Raw genomic sequence first — 10798 nt, forward strand, 5'->3', positions numbered from 1 at the left:
GAGACACAAGAGTTCAAGCTTGGGGATGCCCAAGGCACCCCAAGATAATATTTCAAGAAGTCTCAAGCATCTAAGCTTGGGGATGCCCCGGTAGGCATCCCACCTTTCTTCTTCAACAACTATCGGTTAGTATCAGTTAAGCCTAAGTTTTTGCTTCTTCACATGAGTTGTGCTATCCTTGCAATGTCATTTTATTTTGTTTTACTTGCTGTTTGAATAAGATACCAAGATCTGAAATTCTTTAATGAGAGAGAGTCTTCACATAGTTACACAATTTAGCTAATCATTTCCCCATCGCAAAGTGCGTTCGTGCCGGGCCGTATGATTACTGACAATGTCCTCTTGGCCTATGAGCTCACACACTTTATGCAGAAGCGAAAAGGTGGCCGGGACGGCTTGGTGGCGGTGAAGCTGGATATGAGCAAGGCTTACGATCGAGTCGAGTGGTCTTTCCTCGAGCGCATGATGTTGAAGATGGGGTTTACTAATGTTTGGGTGCAGCTTGTTATGCGGTGTGTGCGGTCGATATCCTACAGAGTTAAAGTGAACAGGAAGTTGGCAGAGGAATTTGCACCTGGGAGGGGTTTGCGGCAGGGCTGTCCTTTGTTTCCATATCTCTTCATCATATGTGCTGAGGCTTTCTCCGTTTTACTCGGTCGAGCTGACGCGGATGGTTCATTGGAAGGTGTGCAGATTTGTCCAGGGGCCCCTCGCATTAACCATCTGTTCTTCGCCGACGATTCACTCATTGTAATTAGGGCGAATGCTCAAACAGCGGCGAAGCTGAAGGAGATTTTGACCCTATATGAAATACACTCTGGGCAGATGATCAATAAGGACAAGTCGACAGCTATGTTCAGCAAGGGCACAAGTGCCGCTGCAAAGATGGCTGTCCTCCAGGAGCTTGGTATCCCAAGAGAATCGAGGAATCAGAGGTACCTGGGCCTGCCGGTTCACCTGGGTAAGTCAAAGAAGAAAGAGTTTGAATACTTGAAGGAGAAAATCTGGGCTAGGATCCTGGGTTGGAAAGAAAAGCTTCTGTCGAAGGCCGGGAAGGAAATCTTGATCAAGACAGTTGCCTAGGCGATCCCCACGTACGCCACGTCATGTTTTGATCTCACCAAGGCCTTGTGCGAAGATATCGGCAAACTAATATGTAGGTACCGGTGGAGACAACAGGAAGATGAAAATAAGTGTCACTGGATCAGTTGGGAAAGAATGACGCGGTCGAAAAAGGATGGAGGCTTGGGTTTTCGGGATCTGCACACTTTCAACATGTCCATGTTAGCACGCCAGGGCTGGCGCTTGCTGCAGAACCCGGATACCATGTGTGCCCAGGTGCTTAAAGTGAAATATTTCCCGGACTCGTCGATTCTGCACGCACTTCCACAACAGGGCATGTCGTATACCTGGCGGAGCATTCTACTCGGCGTGGAGCTGCTGAAGGAGGGAGTGGTGTGGCAAGTTGGAGACGGCGAGTCCATCGACTTATGGCATGATCCATGGATCCCCAGGGGCACCACTAGGCGTCCTTCCTCCATTAGGGGACAAGCGGTGGTGACTAAAGTGGCGGATTTGATCAACCCTCTCACTGAGCAATGGGACATGGAGCTGATACATGACTTGTTTACACCGGAGGACGCCCGTCAGATTCTGGCCATTCCCCTTCGCAGCGGCATGGAGGACCATGTGGCGTGGCATTACGACCTCAAGGGCGTTTTCAGCGTCAAATCCGCTTATCAGCTGGGGGTTCGTATCCGGGATGCTGCGAGTGATAGGGATGTTTCGACTTCGGCTGCTGATTCAGGTGCTCCGTCCAGGTGGTCTAAGTTGTGGAATGTGCAGCAACCTGCCAAGGTGAGGATCTTCTTGTGGCGGCTTGCTCATGACAGCCTGCCGACGCTTATGAATATCAAGCGGAAGCAGGTCGAGCTGGACACTCTATGCCCTTTATGCAAGAGATTGGACGAGGATGGGGCACACACTTTCCTTCGGTGCAAACTCGTGAAGAAGATTTGGAGGCAGTTCAATATGGAAGAGACGAGATTGTTGCTCTTGGAACAGCTTAGTGCTGGTGCAGTCGTGGAAGCGGTTCTTGCTCTTCCTGCTGAAGATCGACGCAGGGTCTGCGTGCTCCTATGGGATTGGTGGACTACACGGAACAAGATAAACGCAGGCGAGAAGATTCAGGCAGCGGAGGACGTGTGCTTCATGATCCAGAAACACCTGTTGGACTTCTCTGCTGTTGCAGAAACAACGAGGGCACCGGCCATTCCGATGACAAAGTGGGAACTTCCCAAGTCGGAGTTCGACGCTGCCTTCAAAAAGGAGTCCGGCGACAGCGCCTATGGTTATATTCTGCGTTCGGACGACGGAGCCGCTGTAACAGCTGGGGCTGGGAAACTGTCACACATCAAAAGCGCTCTTCATGCGGAAGCGGAGGCTTGCCTGGCAGCGATGGAGGGAGCCGCAAATGTGGGCGTCCACCGGGTGGTGCTGGAGTCTGACTCCCTCACTTTGATCCAAGCACTCAACTCCGGTGATTCAGATTTATCAGAACTGGGAGTATTGTTCAGGGAGATCAGGAGCAGTTGTATTCTCCATTTCGATGCTTTCGAGTTTAATCATTGCCGTCGAGGCTGTAATTCTGTTGCGCATGTTTTAGCGCAGTCTGGTTATCAGGCACCAGTTCTTTCCACTGTATGGCTGGAGCACTTGCCTGCTTATGTACTTGATCTGGTTGCCAGCGATCTTGCGGCACCTTCTCGTTAATGAAACACTTTGTTTCCCCGTCAAAAAAAGTGCGAGCCTATCTATCTCGCAGAGATGGGTCCACAGGTGCCGGCCCACAAGTCTAACTACTGACCCATTAGGCTTCTCGTGTGAATTTCAGCCCATAGATTACTTCGCGCTCCTCCGATTCGCAATGAGCCCAGCCGGAGCCCGCCTAACCGTTCCCCACCCCTCGCGACCTCCTCGCCTTTCTTCCCACCTCCATCGCCGCCACTCCCTAAACCTCACCACCAAACCGCAGGCGCTCAAGCTCCCTCCGCGCCGCCACCGCCACCGCCAACTCCCTCCGCGCCGCCGCTGAGAGGTCGCCGCAGCTGCGGAGCGTGCGCTAGAGGGAGATATGGGGGGCGGCAGGAAGCGCGGGCGCTCACAGCGTCGTCACTTCAAGCAGGAGCGCGAGAACGTCTGGAAGGACAACCCCAGGCGCCCTCCCGCCTCCGCCGGCGAAGGAGGCGAGGGGAACGGCTGGCAGCCGTTCGCCACGGAGAACCTGGCCTTCGAGGCCTACTACAAGGTGCAGACGCCTGGTTCAGATCACCCGTAGCTTCCCTGTGATTTTCATGCGTCTTTCGTTTTAGAGCGCGACGATTTGTTGATGTAGTGGCGGACGTGTCAATATAAGCTACTATTTGTAAGGCGCAGCTTTATGGATTGATGATTGCCGTATTGAGTACTGATTTCTGGACTGCCTTGCGCTGTCTTTCAACTGGATGTAGCATTACTTATAAACTGCTGATGTGGCTTTTGTTAGATTCTTATTGAATGTAAATATGTCTATGCCTTGCAGGGGCAGCAAATTGTTCCTGAGGAAGAGTGGGATGCCTTCATGAGCATGCTCCGGAAGCCATTGCCAGCCGCTTTTAGGATTAATGCGAGGTAACTTTGCTTTCTCTGAAACGTAAACATGCTTTTATATGTATGCATGGCCTGGACTCAACGCGATTGGATACTGACTCAAAAAGCAAACCTACTAAATTTCTGAACTAAGACTTTCCTAATTTTAGTCTCTTCAGTCGAGAGCAGCTATGCTCTGCCCTCTGCCTTGTCAAACTCTGAGACGGATGCAGCAGCTGGCAGCCGCTTCCTCCTTGCATACGAGTTCCTCCACGTAACAGTTAGTGTGTATGAACTACTCCCTCCGTCCCATAATATAAGAACGTTTTTCAAGCTAACATGGTTTGGAAAACGTTCTTATATTATGGGACAGAGGGAGTATTACTGAAATAGAAACTTCCTGGCATGTTTATGTTCTAGATGAAAGACCAGCTACTGTCTGTTAACTGTGATCAACTAGGTGAAAGATCAGCTAACTTCTCGAGAATCACATTTTGGTCTGCCTCCTCCGAACAAGCGCTTTATTTGGGGATTCTGTGCTACTCTTTTCAAGAGGATCCGATTTTCATGAATATTTTCAATAAATTGGTGTTATTTAGTTACTAAGCATATCTGGCATTCTGGCTGTTGCTCTCAATGTTTGTCAATTGGTAACTATTGTGTTTGTTGGCAAAGTTTTGGACTTACTCCATGGAGGTATATACTTGTTCCGTTGACAAGCAAAGGATGATATGATTTCTGTTCTGGTTTGCCTGCTGGTCACTTGCTTTGGTTAACAAGACATTTAATTATGAACACATCTGTCACCTTCTCATGCGTGCTTACTTTGCAAGAATATAAACAACCAACCTAATAGTTAGAGCAAAATGTACTCTTTGTATTAGGGCCCCATTTTACTTCTTCTTTATGTCAGGTATAATTCTGGTAATTAATTTTTTTTGTTTAAGGTTTGATTCTTCTATTGTATTAAGCTATATGTTTTTATTTGCTTCCCAGCTGTCAGTTTTATCAAGACATTTGTTCACAATTAGAAAATGACTTCAGGAAGTCGTTAGAGTCTGAGGTAATTTCTTAAAAACTTATGCATGCATGTAAGTTATGCCCTTGATATTTTCTATTTCATAATACTTCTGTCATGGACAGGTCAGTGATGACCATGAAAAAGAGGCTATTCGGCCTTTGGCCTGGTACCCTGGCAATCTTGCATGGCATTTGAACTTTTCTCGGATGCAACTGAGGAGAAACCAGGCACTTGAGAGGTAAACTGACCTTGTACTGCATGCTGTTTATTTTAAATGAACCTTGCCAACTGTGTGCAGTATAGGGTACTTGACTTCTTGTTAAACTGGTGTTTCATACAAATGAATATATTTAAACTTCACAATTTTCTTTTGCATAAAGTGATGTATCATGCTCTATCGAGATCATGCTTGTCCCTTAAACTTTGTTTAATGAAATCCAAATTGTTTAATATGACTGACCGAATTAAGTGAAATCCATCATGAATCAGTTATCAAACTTGCTGCTTCAGTGATTTGCCTCGAGTTCTTTATTCTGCGATTAACAGTTCACCGAAACTTGTCAGTTACCTCTTTTGAAACTTGTAATGTCATTGTGTATTGCCTTTTATTCTATATTTTCTTGTTGACGATTCTCATAAGATTTTTTAGGGTGCTAATTGAACTGATAGAGTAGCTGTCGACCTGTAGTGGCTTAGATAAGCTGATGCATGATTGCATGAAGCCATATTGCAAAAGCCAATGACGAGCTTGTTTGTCACCCACCCCAAATTTCTTTGGAGAATAAAATTGTGTAACCATTGGCATGCTTAACAATGTGCTGCTGTTAGAAATTGTAACACTGGAAGCTCTTATACTTAATATTCTAATGACATGTCATTGTTAATTTAACATCTATTTTTTTGACCCAGTTTCCATGAATTCTTGAAGCAAGAGAATGAAGTTGGTAATATTACCAGGCAAGAGGCTGTCAGCATGGTGAGTGCTTTATGTTTACTTCGAAGATGCCCTATGTTGTTTATCTATGATGCCTTACATATGTTGGGGCAGTTCTTGTCTAAACGATGTACATTGCTTTTGCAGGTCCCGCCTTTGTTTCTGAATGTGCAACCTGACCATCATATTCTTGACAGTATGTTTTATCCATCATTACACATGTTGATAGTGTGCAATTTGCATACCAAACTAATCCGGTTTGTAATGTCCATGCCCGATAAACTAGTTGCCAAAAAAGGGTTTAGAGTTCTAGAATGAGTTTTGTTTTTGTATAAGTGCAAAAAAGTCAAAAAAGAAAAGAAAAGCATAACATCCAGCACTTATAGCTACACAATTTGTTCATGAGGTAGCTGAATCTTTCATTTAAGCCCATTCTTTTCAGGTTGTTTTGGCTTAAACTTATTCACACAATATTTGAATACAGTGTTTTGATTTTTTATTGTGAGAGGAAAGGTTTCTGTAACACAGTAATATATCTCATGAATTTTGTGACCTTGTGCAGTGTGTGCCGCTCCAGGGTCTAAAACTTTCCAGTTACTTGAGATGATCCACCAGTCAACAAAGCCTGGAGTGCTTCCAACTGCCATGGTGGATTTCATCATCTATTACATATAACGGATACAGCTATAGTTATTTACAATTTCTATCAATTCTGAAAACAAAACATTGATTTTATCATCTGTTATTAATACTTTGCACTTTCTACTCTGTACTCAGGTGGTAGCTAATGATGTCGATGTGCAAAGATGCAACCTTCTGATTCATCAGACGAAGAGAATGTGCACAGCCAACTTGATAGTGACAAATCATGAAGCCCAGAATTTTCCTGGCTGTAGCCTTGCAAAGTTCTGTCCAGAAGCATGTGCAGAGTCCAAGCTGCAGAGGTTGGAATTTGATCGTATACTGTGTGATGTGCCATGTAGTGGGGATGGAACTGCCCGTAAGGCTCCTGATATGTGGAGAACATGGTAAATACCGTACCATTTAGCCTGTTTGCTTCATTTTCTCCTTAGTTCCTTATCTACTGAATTGGCTACCCAGGAATATTGGCATGGGTAATGGACTTCATCGTCTCCAAGTGGAAATAGCTATGCGTGGTAAGTATTAAAATATACTTACACCATTATCAAATATGCGTTTCGCTGAATTGTTAAGTCGGTCTAATGTATTTAAGCATTCTATGTCACCTTTGTGGTTCCCTTGCACAATTCACGATTGGCATCGTAATGTTTCATGCCATGAAACGTTTCATGAATCTGAGTATTTGATCACATGATGAGTGAGAGATAACATACTGCTTAGGATCCTGGATCTTGTTAAGATTCTTATAACTCTTGTCAGATGTATACATTATCAAGATATGTATGCTGGCTTTGATTTTCTTTTGCAATCAATCATGTGATATACAATTTTGCTCTCAGTTTAATAGTTCTGACACTTCCCAACTACGACGGATAGATGATATGCTAGGTGCCCTGTTAATGATTTGCTACTAAAAGAAGTTAAGATTGTATTTTTGGTGTCAGGCATTGGGTTGCTTAAAGTGGGCGGAAGGATGGTCTACTCAACATGCTCAATGAATCCTGTTGAAAATGAAGCTGTTGTTGGTGAGGTAATTTTTGTTGCTTGACTTCTCTCTCTGATATTTAATAATGTACTAATGTTTCGTGTTTGATTTGGTGAGGCTTTTTATTTTTATATATTTGAATACTTTGATTAAATCATAAAATGGTGTCCAGTGCCCAACAATAATTTTCAGAGAAATGCATTGAGATTTGACCACAAATCATGCTCATTTTTTAGCATATTGCTTTTTGCAGGTTCTTTGTATAGTTGTTTTGTATGCCTTATTGTAACATTGATTGATCATATTTTTAAACTATATAGATTCTGCGGAGATGTGGGGATTCTGTTGAACTCCTTGATGTTTCTAATGAGCTACCTGAATTGATCCGCCGTCCTGGACTTAAAACCTGGAAGGTTAGTGTGCATATCTCTATATCATGCACATTTTCTTGTTATTTATACCAGCGTGTTTTGCCCATCAGGTGTTTGTTTTCCTAATTAGTCATGGTTTCTTGTGAACCTGTAACTTGTCATCCTTTGTGAAGGTTAGTACAAGCAGATCACGTAAGATGTTGATCATCTTCTATTTCATGGTCTAATTAGGCACCTTATTTACTAACAATAATCAAAACACAGTGTGCATTGGATAAAGTGGAGATAGGGTTTGCACTCGCATGTCACATCATACAACTACATCCCAAACATTTTCTGTTAAATGTAATTTCACCTTTTCGCATTGTAAGTTTTTTAAAGAGGTGTAAAAAAGATTACATAAAGAGGAGAGATGTCCCAATTTGTATCAATATTCTACTAAGAAGAATAATTCCTTTTCACACTTCTTAAAAAAAAATGGAAGTTTGCCACACTTCTGCAGGGACAATCGTGTAACAAGTGATGTTTTGATTGGCCCAGTTGCTGTTGTTTTTGGAAAGTACTCCCTCCGTTCCTAAATATAAGTCTTTTTAGAGGTTTCAAATGGACTACAACGTACGGATGTATATAGACATATTTTAGAGTGTAGATTCACTCATTTTGCTCCGTATGTAGTCCCTTGTTTAAATCTAAAAAGACTTATATTTGGGAATGGAGGGAGTAGTTTGCATTTTATTCTTTTGTTTTTGGTGTTCTCTAACAAAATTATCCTACCCCAATTGGTCTCTATACATTGCATAATTCCTGGCACTCTGCTCCTTTCCGTGATTCTTTCTAAGTATTGCAGGTACGGGATAGAGCGTCTTGGTTGGGCAGTCATAATGATGTACTTCACTACAGGAAGAATGCAATATTGCCAAGTATGTTCCCCTCGGGTAAAGGTACCACGGATAGCTGTACGGCGGGTGGCAGTGTTGAGGTCAACATCAATGCAGTCGATGCAGATATGAATGAGTCAGGGGATATGGTAGAGGGAAAAGAAGAAACGAAGATAGCAACCAGTGACAGCAATAACGGTGACAATGCCAATACTGAAGAGATGAAACAAGATGAATCTGAGTCTGTTAAAGTTTCAAGGGGCTCAGATGAAAAAACAGATTCAGCCTCCATCGTTACAGAGCATTCAGATTTACCGCTACATCGTTGCATGCGAATTATTCCTCATGACCAAAACAGTGGAGCATTTTTTATAGCAGTCCTTCAGAAACTCTCTCCGCTGAATGGTATTATCTTAAATCCATCTATTCCATATGTTTCAATTATTATTGCATCAAATCTCATAGTAGATACTGGTTCGTAGTACTCAAGTACACTATGCAATGAATATAATTTCAGAGAGTCTGGTGGTAGAAGTGATGAAAGGTGAGCGCAGTACCTCGAAAGACAAGGCTTCGAAATGTTCGAATGGTCAGGGATCAGATACGGTGCCGGCTGAAGAAATTTCAGTTCAGCAGCCAGGGGTTGATGACACCCATGTTCTTGTTGAGCAACAAAACAGAGACATGGATACTGAAATTTCAAAAGATAAAAGTTCTGAGGAAGCTAAGGTGGTTGCTGGTGAGGTGCAAAATGATCAAGCGACAAGGAGAGATAAAAGAAAGACCCAGAACCAAGGCAGATGGAGAGGGGTTGATCCTGTGATATTTTTCAAAGACGAAGCGACAATCAGAAGCATAGTGTCTTTCTACGGCATCAAGGATTCATTTACCCTTGAAGGCCATCTTGTGACTAGGAATCCTGATACTAATCATGTTAAAAGAATATACTACGTCTCAAAATCAGTTAAAGAAGTTTTGGACCTCAATTTGAAAGTTGGTGAGCGGCTGAAAATCACTTCACTTGGCTTAAAGATATTTGTAAGTGTGCCACTAATTTCTGTTGTTTATTTTTTTAAGCTTTTCTTAGAAGAGCAAACTTTACATTAACACTGCTACCATCTTCTCCCCATCCCTTGTCTTTCAGGAAAGGCAGTCGTCAAAGGAGGGTTCACCATGCACATTTAGGTTGTCATCCGAGGGATTGCCTCTGCTGCTTCCTTACATCACCAAACAGATTCTATATGCATCTGCAATAGACTTTCAGCACCTCTTACAATACAGAATCATTAAATTCCCTGATTTTGTGGATGTAAAATTCGGTGAGCAAGCTTCAGCTTTGCTACAAGGTTGCTGTGTCGTAATATTACGCGAAGGTACATTACATTCCTTTTCCTTTTGAGTAAGTAGAAGTGAATTGTCACAGTTTGATTGCAACTGAAACATCTTTATAAAAATTCCAGGGCATGAGGATCTAGAGTCCATAGGCATGGATCCCTCTGCAATCGCCGTTGTTTGTTGGAAAGGAAAGACCAATCTGTGCGTCATGGTCACTCCCATGGATGGGAGGGAGCTGCTTGAAAGGATCTCATTTCGTTTCGGGCTCAAAATCCCAAAACTTGATGATGGGAAGCCTGACCTGAAGTGTGATGATGGATCAGATGAGCAGCCCGATGGTGGCGCCGAGACGGTTGATCCAGATTGTGTGCCTGAGAGTAAAGCATCAGAAGACATGGATATCTCAGACGTCAAGGACACGGAGTAGCTCGGTTTGACGCCAATGCAAGGAGGCATGTTATATCTCGTTACGATGATGCAGCAGAGACCGCTACTTGGCTTACGAGTTGATGATTACTCTAATGGGAGTGTTGTTGCCATCCCTTGGTTCTTCATGTAGGGATTCTATCCTATTGATTTGCCATGAAAACCACACCGCATACATGGTGCTAGACTGCTACCCGCTGCCCCCCTGTAACGTTCTACCAGTTTGTTTTTGGTGTGATGTTGGCACACAACTGTCAAACGGAACTTCGAATATGAGTGCCGACAATTCTAATTTGTTTGAGACATTTTGATCCTGTGATGGAAGTGCATGGGTTAGTCATTCCGGTGATGGTAGGAGAAACTGTGCCGTATCCGGAATGTCTAATCTCAGTGGTCTGTTCTCTGCGTTGTCAATAAGAGGAACTCATGCTTAGAAAACCTTTTGCACGAGGAACGTTGACATATCATTTGGTGGTAGAAAGCTAGAAGGCGTCGACAAACGGAAGGAACATCACGTGCACAGCTTGGACGCGCCAAGGAATGACTGGTCAAAGGGGTGGATTCAGTACCATGTGTCCA

The 10798-nt window shown here is 43.5% G+C and overlaps 1 protein-coding gene across 1 annotated transcript; it reads left to right on the forward strand.

Annotated features, from left to right (window-relative positions):
- Window positions 1–2965: 2965 nt before the first annotated feature.
- Window positions 2966–10524, forward strand: LOC123112276 (RNA cytosine C(5)-methyltransferase NSUN2). Its single transcript, XM_044533225.1, has 15 exons — window positions 2966–3307; window positions 3581–3669; window positions 4624–4690; window positions 4771–4886; window positions 5558–5624; window positions 5730–5778; window positions 6145–6230; window positions 6360–6610; window positions 6684–6739; window positions 7169–7254; window positions 7530–7622; window positions 8428–8863; window positions 8976–9496; window positions 9603–9831; window positions 9919–10524. Exons 1-15 carry the CDS (start codon window positions 3134–3136, stop codon window positions 10218–10220), a joined length of 2622 nt encoding a protein of 873 aa, XP_044389160.1. The 5' UTR covers window positions 2966–3133; the 3' UTR covers window positions 10221–10524.
- The last annotated feature ends 274 nt before the right edge of the window (window positions 10525–10798 follow it).

Source organism: Triticum aestivum, chromosome 5B, assembly GCF_018294505.1.
Source record: "Triticum aestivum cultivar Chinese Spring chromosome 5B, IWGSC CS RefSeq v2.1, whole genome shotgun sequence".
NCBI lineage: Eukaryota > Viridiplantae > Streptophyta > Magnoliopsida > Poales > Poaceae > Triticum > Triticum aestivum.